The sequence below is a fragment of the Anser brachyrhynchus genome, assembly GCF_964034855.1.
Source record: "Anser brachyrhynchus genome assembly, chromosome: 23".
Taxonomy (NCBI): domain Eukaryota; kingdom Metazoa; phylum Chordata; class Aves; order Anseriformes; family Anatidae; genus Anser; species Anser brachyrhynchus.
Window position 1 is genome coordinate 2,515,590 of NC_137716.1, and position 13,946 is coordinate 2,529,535.

The following is a 13,946-nucleotide window of genomic DNA, read 5'->3' on the forward strand; positions in this document are numbered from 1 at the left end:
TAGGGCTATCGGGTGCCCAAGGGGTGTCTATAGGGCCATGGGGTACCCATACAGCTATGCAGAGTCCCAGGGGTGTCCATAGGGTGCATAGTGCATATGGGGTGCCTGTAGAGCCGTAGGGTGTCTATAGCGTGCCTGCGGGGTGCCTGTAGAGCCATAGGGCACCCATGGGACACCCACGACACCCCTGGGTGCCCCCGGGGCCCCGATCCACCTTCCGGTCTCCCATCCCGAACCCGACCGGGCCGGACCCCGCTGAGCTTCCTGCCGCGTGCGAGCTCCCCGCGGCGCCTCCCGCCCCCCCCCCCTCCGGCCTGTCTCGGCAGCCGGTTGGGCGGCGCGCAGGAAGGGCGGCGCTCTGCGCTCCCGCCGCGCTCTCTCTGGCCCTGGCGGACCGCGAAGATGGCGGCGCCCATGGAGGTGGCGCTGGTGTCGGACGCGGCGGGGCCGCTCTGCAACTGCTCGGTGTGGGAGCTGCACTCGGGCTCCGCGCTGCCCGGCTACCGCGGCGGCAACAGCGGCCCGCGGGGCCTGGCGCTGCTGGGCGGCGAGCACCTGCTGGGGGCGCAGCTGGGCAAGAGCTACATCAACGTCTGGGAGCTGCAGAGGAAGGTAGCGGCGGGGCGCGGGGAGCTCCGCGGGGGGCTCCGGGCAGCCCCCGGGCCCTGAGGGGCCCCCCCCGGTACCGGGGTGGTGCGTGAGGCCTGCCCTCCGCGGGGGGGGGCCAGCCCCGTGGCGAGCTCCCCCCCGCCCCGTGGCCGCGGGGCCCCCCCGGTGGCTGTGGGGTGAAGCCTCCTGGGCCCCGAGGGCGCCCTGCCCCCTTCCCTGGGGCCCCCCCGTGGCTCCCCCCAGCCCCCCTTGGACTCCCAGGGACCTGCCCGCAGCCCCCCCTGCCCCCTGCATTCCCCGGGGTTCTCGTTTTTGGGGGGGGGGGGGTCCTGAGTTCACTCGCTGGAGAGGTCCCCAGCCGGTTGTGTGGGAGCTGCTAAAAGGCGTGTTTTGGGAGAGGGCTTAATCCTGAGATTGTCTTCCTGAGCCCCGGCGCTGCCCACGCTGCTCCCTGCGTGGCGCTTTCCTCTCTGAGGCCGTGGGGCTGCCCCAGGAGCATCGCCAGGAGCCCACCCGTCCCCTCCGAGGGCAGCAGGACGGCCGGCGGGCACCCTGGGCTCCGCACCCCCACAGACCACGGCCAAGGAGCGGGGAGACTCCGCGCTGAACCCCACGGGTGTCCCGAGGGTCCCCTCCGGGCCTGGGAGGGTTTGTCAGGGGGGAGTCGCAGAGAAGGCCTGCAGGACGATTCTGCTTCCGCTTTGCCTGAAAACTCCCATCGGCTCCTCCTGTTCTCGGCACGTTTCAGCCCAAAGTGGAAGATCCACAGACTGAAACGCCGCCAGCCAGACCTCGCCCGGCCCTGCAGAGCCGCCCCGGCCCTGCTCCTAGCTGTGCCCCGGCTGTGCTGCAGTTAGGGCAGGAGAGCAGCACAAATCCTCCACCCCACAGCTGTAACCTCTCCGTTTCCTGTCATTCCCTTCAGTTTTGCTGCAGAGAGCAGCAGCGGTCCCTGAGCTTCAGTGCACGCACGGCCCCTTCTTCGCTATGGCTCAGGCTTTGCTCCTGCCAGCTCCACTTACCCCAAGCCAAGAGCTAGCTCAGATCGTGGTTTCCCCCCCTCCTTTTAATTAATATTATTTTGCTGTAATCTTAGCTTGTTTTCTGCTGAATCTCCAGGGTCCCCCAACTGTGGAGCACGACTGTATCCAAATCCCGTGCCTCTTGGTACTGCTCCCACTGCTTGCGGCTGGAGCTCTGTGGGTACAAGGAGGGCAATTTACCTTTTCACTGGGGGATTAAACACAAAGCAAGTGCGAGGAAACCTGCAAAACACAGAGCAATTTGATGTCATTTGTGCAGTCCTAGGGATCGCGCTTCTCCATCATTTTCTTCTTCAGCTCCTCTCTGCACAGAGTCTCCAGGCTCCAGTGTCAGGGCTGAGGACGCTGCCAGAGCTGCCTCTTCTGGCCTATGCCAGTCTGGGCTGAGCCAGGCTCTTGTTTCTCCTTCCCTCCCCAAATTTCCACCCTCACTGAACGGCTGCTGTTGTCTTTGTGCTCCCAGGACCAGCTCCAGCAGAAGATCATCTGCCCCGGGCCGGTGACCTGCCTGACGGCGTCTCCCAACGGGCTCTACATTCTGGCTGGCGTTGCTGAGAGCATCTACCTGTGGGAGGTGAGGAACGCTCACAGCCTGGCAAGGGGATGGCGGAGGGCACCGGGACACCAAAACGTGCAGGCCAGAGCTGATCAAACTGCCCAGGCTCTCCCTTTCAGAGCCCCAGGTGGCTGGGCTGGTTCGAAAGGCACGCCAGCCCTATGGAGTTGGGGACTCTTGGTTGCTGCTGGGGGCGTTGTGATGATTCTGCAGAACGCATATGAAACTGCATCGTGCTGAAAATGAACACAGGCTAACGACTGCGGTGCCTTTTGTCCGCAAGCCCTAAAGTGTGGCTGCTTATGGTGGCGTTCCCCAATGCCCTTGGGGCTGGGGCTGGGTCATACCCGTGTGTAAACCCACGCGTGGGGCTGGGGACTTGCCCCGTGCGCTGCAGCGACTCAGCGGTGGCGCCTGGGGCAGAGGCAGAAGGAGGAGCTGGACCAGGCCCTGCTCTGCCACACGCAGGGTGTTTGGGCGCAGCAATTCATCGCCTTTCTGCTGGGCTGGGATCTTCAGATTTGCCCTGTGACGTTGCACTTATTTACAGCTGTCTTCTGGCAGCTTGTTGGTGCTGCTCTCCCTGACCTGTGCACAGGAGAATCGTCAGTTTGAAGGCTCCCATAAATGATTTGGAGCTCCGTGCAGGTTAAAGTAATTTGGATCCCAGGGAGATGGAAAATCCTAGCAGTCCTAGAGGGGAGGAGGTTTGTATTTAGCTCCTTCTTAGATGAGTGAGGGTCCCCTGGGCTGGAGGAAATGGAAATGCAGAGATTTGCATCCTGTGTAGTTAGCGAGTGCCCCAGTCCCATCGGGTGTTAGTAAATCTGTGTTATCCGTGCTGCGTGGTGGAGGGAAAGCTCCTCTGGGTCGTGGATGTTAATGTTGTCCCTGGAGCCGTCAGGGATCCGTGCTGTGTGCTGGCACGAGGCGCTGGGGCCGCTGCCCAGGGGTTCTGGCAGCACCGAGGAGGAGGAATTGTGCTGCGAGGTGCTGGCTGGGGTTTGGGCCTTTTTCTTTCCGAGCCACTGCAGATGCTTGGTCTGGTATTCAAGGCTCAGACGGTGAGCCTTCTTCCTCAGTGCAGAAACCAAGACTTTGTTTTCATTTAGCGCTCTTTCCACGTTTTAGCCTAATATTTTTGTGTGGCTTGTGATCTGGATGCCTGCGAAGGCTGCTGTGCTCTGGTCGTCACCCTATTTTTAATTAGTGGTGGTGTTTACGTGGGGATTACAATAAGTTCTAAGCACTTCACCAAGTAAATAAAAGAACACAGCTTGTTCTTAGCCACAGGATTAAAGACCAAGATATCTAACCTGTAAAGCTCTCCATCTTGGGGGATGTTTCTGAGCCTTTTTATGTGGGTGGCTCTATCTTAATTCATCAGGTTTTGCTTTTAAAAATGTGCCTGTGGCAGTGCTGAGATAAAAAAACAAAAACCCTCACAAGGAACGCTGGGGCTGAGACTGCAGCAAGTGGGAGTTGCTTGCTCATGATGCTCTGAGCTGGTCTCTGCTCTGCCTCATCTGCAAAACGCATCCCTTCTGCTTGCCTCCAGCCAGCCTGGCCTCGCGGACGCTTCCAGGCGTCTGGCAGGAGTGGTGACGGCGCTGTCCTTAGGGCAGAGTGAACAGGCACACTGGAGAGGCCGCATGGAGCTGGGGAGGGGTTCCAGGAGCCCTAGGTATTCGCCTGCTCTGCAAAACCACTTGTTCTCTGTTGAATTGCAGTTTGCTTTTATTTTTAGGTGTAATTCAGACAATGAGAGGGAGTTGGTTCTGTTCTTTTATGTGGAGCTCCCTCGCTGCCTCTTAGTTCCCTCCCTACCTGCAGCGTTGCCTTTCACCAAGAAGAGCTCCGGGTTTAGGAAGGCGTTTCCCACCCCGGAGCCCTCCTTGGCCTGAGACCACGCAGCCTTGCCAAAATGCAGCAGCAGCCCCTGGGGCAGCACACAGCAGGTTTGTAACCGCCGCAACCATCTCCTGCCTTGGAGCTGAGTAACGAGCTGCTGTGAGAGGCTGGAAGAAGCCATCAGCGTGATATCGACAGCGAACAGGAAAGCTTTACTGCATGCCTGGGTCTTGACCAGGGAAGCTGCGCTGCTGTCACTAGGTTCTGGAGCTCCTGTGGGCAGGAGCCTCTCAAACTGCCTCTTGCTGGATTTACCTGGGGATGGGCTCTGGGTGCTGAGAGCAGGGAGCAGAGTTGCCCTGGCACATCCCAGTGCTCCTTTCTGAGTATTCTCCTGCCCTTTCCTCTGCCCTAGGTCTCCAACGGGAACCTCCTAGCCATCCTGAACCGGCACTACCAGGACCTCACATGCCTCTGCTTCACTGATGACAGCAGCCACTTTCTCTCAGGGGCAAAGGACTGCCTGGCTCTGGTGTGGAACCTGTACAGGTAACAGTGCCACGCGAGGGCATCTTGGCCTGCTCTTGCTGGGGACAGAGAGCATCTGGGCCAGGAATACAGACCACGAGATCACCACCGCTTCCAGGAGGCAGAATCAGCGCTGCTTAAGCCTGCGCCTCTAAGCTGTTCTTAAAACCTGCTAGTGGTGACAAGGCCGTGCCTCCTTACGCAAGTTGTTCCAGCGCTGTTCTCCTCAGTGCCAGGTAGACTTTGCCTAGTGTCTCACCCAGCATTCCCAAGCTGCAGCGTTTCCATCCGACTGCCTTTTCCCTTCTGACGCAGGGTGGATTGTGCCCTCCCCCAGGCAATGGCAGCTGAGGGCTCTGTCCCTTGGGATGGGGAATCTCTGCAGTGGCCCTTCTTGTGCTGTGGCTGCTGGCAGCTTCTGCATTCGGCTTGGTTCTTGCGGCCACAGAGCCTTCCCCGAGGCAGCAGAGCCTTGTTCAGCTCTTCATGACAGCCACTTTGCGTTGGCATCCCCAGTGTGGCTCTTGCTGCTGGGCTGTACTGAGTCTCCTCTTCGTCCTCCCTCCTACAGCGTGCTGCAGGCAGAGCCCTCCCAGATCCCAGACCCTCGCCACGTGTGGTCCCGACACAGCCTCCCTATCACGGACATGTGCTGCGGCTTTGGAGGGCCCTTGGCACGAGCTGCCACAGCATCCCTCGACCAGACAGCAAAGGTGAGGCTCGGCTCGGTCGGAACAAACGCGCGTCCCAGAGGTGCGCAGGCCCCAGAGGGTTAAAGCCTGCTTTCTGCTGGGCTGCAGCAGAGCTGTCCGTGCGGCTTGCAGCAGCTCGGTTTCTTGGCTGTCTCTGTGATGACTCAGAGCTGCCAGACCTAATGGGTTTTGCCTCTCCAAACACCAGCGGGTTCCCTGCAGCTGCCCTCAGACTGTGTCTCCTCATGCTTTGCAGTCCCTCTCGTCCCCGGGGGGCATTGGGCTCGTCCCTCATTTCCCTTCCCCGGTGTCCCTTCAGTCTGGAAGGACGCAGAGCACGGAGGTGGCTCCTCTGGGCACGGCAGGCACCGGAGCTGGAGCTGCTCCTCCTGCCTTGCAGGAAGGTTCTGCCCTGGGGAACGAGACGGGGTGAGACGGGCACAGGCAGGTCAGGGGCTGCTTCAGAGCTGCCGAGGAGCGTTGTTGTCTCCTGGTCACAAAGAGGCTGCTTTGGGTGACCCAGGGCAGGCCAGCTTGTGCCTCAGTGTCCCCAGCCGCAGTGAGGAGGGGGTTCCGGTACGTGCTGCCAGCTCGCCGCTGGGCGTGCGGGTGCTGATAAGCAGCAGTGTGTTCTCCCAGTCCTGCAGTGGACGTTTAAGCCCTTAATTCTCCTGCACTGTCTGACTCCAGCTCTGGGAAGTCTCATCTGGGGAGCTCCTGCTGTCCGTCCTGTTCGACGTGGGGATCATGGCCGTGACCCTGGACCTCTCCGAGTACCACATGTTCTGTGGCGGCATGGACGGCTCCATCTTCCAGGTTGACCTCTGTGCCTGGGTGAGTGCTCGGGGCATGCCCAGCCTGGGCACAGCACCCTGAGCCTCTGCTGCCTCCCCGCTGTGATCTGCCAGGACGGGAGGGCCTGGCTTCCCTGCGCCTCCCCTGCCCTGCCCAGACACAGCGATGAGCCTGCTGCCTTCGGTCTTCCCGCACTCAAACCCCTCTCGCCCTCCTTCCTTCTTCCATTTCTGCAGCCAGTCCAGAGAGACCGGACCTTCCAGACAGAGCGGGAGAACGGGAAGATCTTCAAAGGGCACAGGTGAGATACCAGACATACCTGCCGAATGCTTCACTGCCCCTGCCTGCCCACCTCACCGGTTCCTGGCAGACCTTGGGTCGTCCTGAGGTTAAACGTCGCCTTCCCTTCCCCGTTCCAGGAACCAGGTGACGTGTCTGTCCGTCTCCACGGACGGCAGCCTGCTGCTTTCCGGCTCACACGATGAAACAGTCCGGCTGTGGGACATCCAAAGCAAGCAGTGCCTGAAGACGATGAATCACAAAGGTAGGCATGCCCTTATCTCCACAATCCTTTCCTCCTCAACTGTTAAAGGCTGCTGCTGTCTCGCTTTTGCTGATGCTGCCGTGCGCAATTCAGGCATTTTTCTGGTACTTGCTTCACACTGTCAGGAAGGGTAGAGGCATTAAAGGGATGCCTTAGCTGTCTGGAGCAGTGTTTTGACCTTGCCCACGTCTGTTAACAACCCTCTTGTGCTCTGTCAGAGACTGAGTCAGAGATTTTACCCTGTCACTGAGGAAGTCCAGGATCTTCCGCCGTGTTTTCCAAAGGGAGCCATTCCCCCAGACCCACCCTAGCGTCTGAGGAGGCTGAGGAAGGGGGAGAAGCTGTCCCCATGCCCATGCCCCCAGCAACAGGCACCCATGAGCTCATGAGGCTCATGTAGCAGAAGTACAAGCTTACTCTCTGGACAGAGGTGGGCGAGCCGCTGCATCGGGGCAGGCACTGAGACCCAGGCTGCCTGCAGACCCATTCCTGCTTGCCTTTTGCTGCCAAGGACCGTTCCTGCGGGGGGTTTGCTGCAGCGTCCATCCAGCCGTGCTCCGCAAGCACTAGAAGAGTGAAAACAGGCAAAGCCTGAGCTGTGTGAGTCATCGCAGGAGAGGTGGCCAAGCTTTCACTGCGAGCCAGGCGTTAAAGCCTTCCTCGAGGCTCCAGAAGAGCACAGAGGGACACAAGCCCCTGCTCTTCCCGCAGGGCACAGGACCGTGCCGCTGGGTGCCGGGGCTGTGAGGTGAGGGTGCTTTTTGCAACCTCTGCAGGCTGGCTTCTCCCTGCGGGCAGGGATTTGGCTTCCCCAGCAGCCCTGGCACCAGTTCCACCCCGCTGCTGCCCGGGCGCTTCATCCACGCGTGGGAGCAGCGTGGGAGCTGCACGTGGCTCGGGAGGTGTCTCCCAGGGAGCCCCCTGCACCGGGGAGCTGTGCCGCCGGGAGCGCGGGACGGAGGGGCCCTACACTGAGTTCTGGCAGGCCGCAGATCCACCGCAGCCCTCCCACATCAGCAGCGTGGGACTCCTCCATCCCCGGGGTTTTTTCTGGAGCCGCCCCACGCGCGGGCTCCCCGCAGCGCTGGTTTCCAGCTGGCCGTGGCGCAGCCCTCCCGGCAAGGTCTGTCCCGAGCTGCCGCCCTGCCGCCCCTCTGGCGTGTGCCCTTCACGAGATGACGAGGGCTTCGGCCACAGCTGATGTGACAACCACCTCCGGCCTGGCGTGCTCGGGTGGTGACGTCCCTCTGCTCACAGGGGCAAAGGCTGCGGGAGCTGCGGGCAAAGGAGAAACCAGCGGCCTCCCCACATGACGGTGCTGGAAATAGATCAGAGGAGCTGGAGCGTGGCTCGGGGCTGGAGAGGAGCGTGCTGTGCTGGCAGGGCGGCGCAGGGCAGCGCAGGGGGCTTCTCCAAGGTTTGCCTGTCCTTGAGTGGGGCAGAGCACAGGCAGAGGGACGGGCACCGAGGGGCTGCTGCTGCTGGTACGGAGCAGGGACACGGCAGAGCTGCTCCCTGCCACCCCGGCGTGGCTGGCACCGGGTGCGCAGGCACCGTGCAGAGGGAACCTGCAGGCCTCGGGGGCGTGCTGTGAGCCAGGACGCCCGGCCTCTCTGCCCCAGCGTCTCTCCCGACCCCAGTTCCCTCGCCATGCCAGCGCTGTGCTGCCTGCGGACGCCTGGTGGCACAGCCCAACCCCGAGGGCTCCTTCAGACGGGGCCAGCGCGGGCATGCTCCATCCGAGTCCGTCCTGCTGGCACCTGCTGCAGCCCTGGAAGCCGGATTATTTGTTCTGCCTCAGTCCCACAGTGGCAGGATGTTACTCACCGCCCGGTGCCGGAGCCATCCCGGACCATCAGGGGCTGGGAGGAGCATCCTCGCTGGTGGGGGGAGCTGGGCTGGCTCTGCTGCAGGCCTGGGCCTGGGCGGAGACCAGATGTGGGGACTTGTGAGCTACTTGGTGAGGTCTTGTCCCCTCTTCCGTGCTTGTCCCTTCCTTTCAAACGGCTCCTCACACCCGCTGGTGAGCTGGAGGTGCTCGTCTCACTAATGGCTATTTTCATAAGCAGCGGCAAACTTTTTGTTAGGGAGGGGGCAAGAGTGAAGCAAATGGTTCGTTACAGCAAAGTGCTGGCGAGGAGCAGCCTCAGGGGCCAGCCCGGGCCTCCTGGCAGAGCAGCCTCTGGATGCAGCGTGCTCGGCAGAGCCTTTGGTGTGCCAGCCTCAGCCACCCGCCTGCTGAGGGTTTGGGGCAGCCTCTGCTCTGGCTGGTGCTGGTGTTGAGGGAGCCTCTCCCACCACCAGAGGTGCTTTTGTCCGGCTCCTCTGCAGAGACCAAAAGCCTCGGGTGGCTCCTGCCCCCCAGGCTCCCTCCTCCTCCCGTTCCGCACCTTTCCCTGCCGCCCTTGGCAGCGGTTCCACGCGGGAGCTGCGCTCTGCAGCAGCCTTCGCTCAGGTGGCTCTGGATCCTTTTAACCTTTCCCTTTGTGCTGTCGAGTTCAGCGGGGGGGAAGACGGATGGCCGGGGATTTATGAGCAGTGCCTGAGCCGCTCTGTTCGCACACAAGCCCCTGGGCTGCGGGGGTGCTGCCGGGGAGCCTTGGTGGTCTTGGAGGGTCCTGCGCCCGACAGCGCTCCGGGGAGCGCGAGGCTGCAGTGGGAGTCTGCTGGCAAGTGTGAGCCTGCAGCGGGGGGCGGAGGGGGCTGCTGACAGAAAGCAGCAGCCTGTGCGGGTAAATGTAGTAATTAAAGCACTCATTAACTCTGCCAAACGAGTGTGTGTGATAGATCATTACCGGCAGACAGCTGTGAGCCGGCCGCTGATGGATGGCTCGCCCTGCAGAGGACGAACAGACCGCCGCGCTCCTGCGTGCCGGGGGCTCGCAGCGGGGCCTGGGGCTGGGAGGTGCCCGGGAGGCGTCTCGGGGGGCTGGGGGTGAGCACGGGAGTCCTGGGCGTCCGCGGCTCCTCGGGCCGCGTTTATCCTCGGGGCTGCCCGAGGAGCCGTGCGGGAGGCAAAGCTGGCAGAGCGGAGCAATGCGACCCGTCCTCCCCCCCTGTGCCGCCCCAGGTCCGGTTACAAACGCCTTCATCGTGCTGGCCCCAGCCAACATGTTCAACCCGGATGGGAAGCCCAGCGTGCCTCTTCCTAAATTCAGCAAGCACCTCTACGGCACCGAAAGCAACGACGAGCAGGGAAGCGAGGGAGTGACGCTGCGCCTCGGGCTCCACCAGCAGGTACCGGGGGGCGAGCAGGCTGCCGGGGGGAAGGGGTCAGGTGGGGGGTCCGGAGGGCGCAGAATTTCTCCTCCAGCCCCCTTGGGGCGAGGACCTGGTGCACTTCTTGCTGACAGAGCAATGTGCAGTGGACAGTGAGGGTCCAAACCCCCACGGTGGGTTCAGGGCCAGCAGGACAGGTAGCTCCATGGCTTAGGTGGGGCAGGGAGCAGAGATGCTTGGACTGACCAAGCCTGTGCTGGCTGGAGCAGCTGCGTGCCCGGCTCCTGGGAAGACGTGGGCCCTTCCCTGCACAAGGCTGCTCCCTTTCCCTGCCTCCTGTGCACATCTGATCCTCTCTCCTGCCTTCTCCGTGCTGCTGAACTTCCCCCGGTGCTGTTCCTAAAGCACTGCCCGACAAGCACTCGTGGTGGGAGCCTCGGGTCCCTCTGCCAGGCAGGGCACACGCAGGCGCTGCCCTCGCTCTCGGCCGAGGGAGAACTGTCCTGGGACCGACTCCTCGGGGTGCTGCAGGGTCCTGGCTGCGTCCCCTGGAAACCACAGCGCTGGCTGGGACGTGGAGGAGCTGAGGGCTGCTCGAGCGCTGCAGCTCTGCTGCGCCCGGAGTCCTGCCTGCCGAGATCCCCCACCAAGCAGCATCTCTTTTCTTTTTTTTTTCTTTTTCTTTGCCGGAGGCTATTCCCCCCTCCCTAAACTCCGCTCTCCAGTGCAGTGAAATCCATTCTCCCTCCTTGCGCTCCCCTTGCAGTCCCGGCTGGTGCAGTCATTTGTCCTCCCAGCCCGGTGCCGTGCTGTGGGCTCGCTCTGCTCTACCTCCTGGGCTGGGTTCCAGCCCCGGTGCATCTGGCCGCAGCACGGGGCTGTCCTGGGCCATGAGCAACCAGGGGCTCGCCGTCACGCTGCTCCCCCTTCCCCGTCCTGTCTGCCAGCAGCCCCAGAGCTGCTCCCTGCCCTGTCCGTGTCTGTCCCCAGAGAGCGACAGCGCAGTCGCTCTGATGGATGAGCTCCACGCAGAGGAGGTGTCGGCCCTTCCAGGAGGAGCTGTTTGCCCGCTGCTCGGCAGAGGGGACGGAGCTGCTGGAAAAGTCAGCCGTGCTGCCAGTCGGGCTCCCCTGCTCCCACAGGGTGCTGGGCGAGGTGCTGGCCGTGCGGCGGGCCCAGCGCCTCGTGCTGCCAAGGCAAAGCGCGCCCTGTCTGTGCGTTTCCCCTCCGGGCTCTCATCACTCGGCACGGGCCTGCCGGGAGAGGAGCTCGGTGCACCCCTGCACTGGGCACCCTCATGGGGACTCTTCTGGGGACCCCTGCCCAGCGCTGGGCACAGGGCTCCCGTTTTAAAGAGGCTCTGCAGGTGCCGCAGTGAGGGGCATTGGCCGTGCCCTGCTGGAGTCGCTGCTTTGCCCCATGAGGCTGGGTCTGGGGGCCGGGGGGGGCCCTTTGCCTGCTCCTGCAGGGGGTACCCGGCACTGGGGCTGTTGGGAGGGGGTCCTGTGAATCAATCTGACCTGTCCCGTCCTTGCAGGACTCTGGGGAGAGCTACCTGGAGAAGGGCGAGAAGATGTACTCCCAGATGTGCTCGACGAGGGAAAAGGTGAGAGTTCCTCGGGGATGGGGGAAGCGCTTCCTGCCTGTACGGATCCCTTTGGGCGTCCTCTTTTGAGCAGAACTGGTCCTTAGGGTGCTGTGCCGAGCTGGGGATGGGGGGAGTAAATCCCGGAGTCTGCACGTGGTGTGGGGGGGGGCTGCAGTTTTTGAATAGGAGACGGAGAAGGGAGGGGATGAAATGGTTCTGGATTTGCTGCTGCTCAGGGGAGCACCAGCCTCCACTGCCAGAGCTGAGGGCCAGGTGCCTAAAGCTCTTCTGTCGCGTTTTTCTGTCGCAGAACCTGGTGGGAGACCAGGAGCATCTGACGATCCAGGTGAGCGAGCTGGAAGAGGAGGTGAGCACCCTCCGGAAAATCAACAAGAACCTCTTCGACTTCTCCGCTCGCATCATCACCAAACCAGCCAAATGAGGAGGCGACCCCCGGCCCTCACACCCCTCTGCCTCTCCCTGGGGAAGAACCAGCCAGCCCGCGGGCACGTGTGCACGCAGACGTGCAAGCACGCGTGGCTCGCCGCCTTGCCAGCGTGCGAGCGTGGCGTAACGCGCAGGAGCATTTGCCTGCTCAGTCTGGCCTCCCTTTGACTGCACGGCTGAGATGGGCACGGGGCTGCGGGGCTGCTGCGTGTGCTCCCAGGCCGGCTGCGTGCAGGACGCCACAGGGACCGTTTCCACCCCCAGGCGCTGCTCGGTGCTGGAGCGGCGCAGCCCACGGAGCGGCCGGCTGCCGGCAGAGCGTCCCGGCGGCGGGGCGGCCTTCGGAAAGCGGCTCCTGCCCTTCTCCCGTCTCTTCCCCTGGCCTTTTTGTTTCTTTTCGTTACTCGACCCTGCGGTGCAGACAGAAAAGTGTTTCCTCTCTGCTAATACCGCTTTGAGATTGGATTTTTGAGACCCCTTCTGCCCAGCCTGCCCTGGGAGATGCTGCTCGGTACCACCGGACCCACCACAGTCGGGCCCCTGCTGGGGGCTTGGGGCTTGGTTTTGCTCCCACGAAGCGGGGGCTGCGCAGCTCCTGCACCCCCCGTGTGCCCGGCCCGGCCCATGGGCAGGGGTCCGGGGTCGTCCGCGGGCTTGGCTGTTCATGGCGGGGCACGGGGCTGCCACTGGGAGGGGCGGGGTGAGCACGGTGCTATTTCCGATCTCGGTAAGGTGACAGTTTATATATATTTTGATCCAGCTACTTTGTTTTCCACGGTGTTCCGGGGACTCGGCCTTTTGTATTGTCACTAGCATGGCGGCGGGGGTTGTGGGTTTTGTTTAGGTTTATTTTTTACATAAAAGATTTGTTTTTTATAGTGAAAGATGCCTGAGTTTTTCCTTTAAAAAGCCCCTGGTGCCCACAGATCTCAATAACCTGCCGCCGCCTCCCCAGCAGGGCTGTCAGCAGGGAGCAGGGAGGTGATTTCTTGCCGCAGTCCCTCACTCATCCCTGCCCCGAGGCTCTTTTCCCGGAGCCTGCAGCAGCCCCAGAGCATCCTCAAGCCCCGTGCAGCTCCCCCAGACCTCTGGTCCTCAGGTCCCAGAGCAGGGGGCAGCAGGGGGAGCGCAGAGGGGTACGTTTGCTGCAAGGATCAGCAGTTGGCAATCCTCTTCCTGCAGCAGCAGCTGCCTGCTCCGTCGTCCGGTGCCCTCACCGCCAGCACCATGTCCTGCTGCCCCTCGGGGGGCTCTCTGGGGCTGGAGGGGGGGGCACGGCAGCAGCACAGGGGTGGCCTGGATGCTCAGGGGTGCTCTGAGCCCCAGCCCCGCACGCACCCACCGCAGCGAGCAGCTCAGCGCACCAGAAGTAAGCGCAGCTGATTTAAAGTGCACTTTAATAGCACGAGTGTCCGCGCAGCCCGCTCGCACGCCAGCTCGCTTAGATAATGCTTTTAGCTTAATAAGCCCCATTTCTCTTCTTTCGCTCCCCGCCTTCCTCCTGACATTTTGGATCAACGTTAATCGGCTGCAGCAGGGAGCAGCAGCCGGAGCCAGGGGGATGCTCGGGGCACGCGGAGAGCTCGGCTGCAGCAGCGGAGCCCCGGGGGCTCCCTGGGGGCTGGGGGCTGACCCCCGGGGGCTGCCCCAGGTCGGGGCGCTCCCTCCCAGCGCCCCCCCCCCCCCCCACTGAGCGCGGCTCCAGGCCCCCTCCGCGGGGCTCACGTTGGGGTGGGGGCTGCGGGGGCTGCTCCGTGCCAGGGTCCCCCCAGCCCCTGCCCGGGGCCGTCAGGATCCGCTCCCCGCAAGGGGAATTCGTTGGCTTTGACTCATTAAATCTGTCTGGTGATCAATATTTTCGCCAGCTGGTACTTGGCTCCCTTCTCGCTTTCTTTCTCTTACGAATTCAGCGGAGCCGCTCCCGCCCCAGCTCCCCGGCAGCTGAGGAGCCCCCTCCCGGAGCGAGGAGCCCCCCGGCCCCGGGCCGAGCCCCCCCCGCGCCCCCGGGAGCCTCGGGCTCGCTGCGCCCGCGGGGGCTCGGCCCGGAGGGGCCGGCGGAGCCCGGCCGGGTCCC

The 13,946-nt window shown here is 62.9% G+C and overlaps 1 protein-coding gene across 1 annotated transcript; it reads left to right on the forward strand.

Moving 5' to 3' along the window:
* The first annotated feature begins 333 nt into the window (after nucleotides 1-333).
* Nucleotides 334-12,756, forward strand: WDR18 (WD repeat domain 18). The gene is made up of 10 exons (XM_080565802.1): nucleotides 334-612; nucleotides 2,116-2,226; nucleotides 4,475-4,608; nucleotides 5,159-5,300; nucleotides 5,970-6,113; nucleotides 6,311-6,375; nucleotides 6,494-6,618; nucleotides 9,689-9,855; nucleotides 11,375-11,443; nucleotides 11,736-12,756. The coding sequence occupies exons 1-10, from the start codon at nucleotides 403-405 to the stop codon at nucleotides 11,865-11,867; spliced, it is 1,299 nt and encodes a 432-aa protein (XP_080421928.1). The 5' UTR covers nucleotides 334-402; the 3' UTR covers nucleotides 11,868-12,756.
* The last annotated feature ends 1,190 nt before the right edge of the window (nucleotides 12,757-13,946 follow it).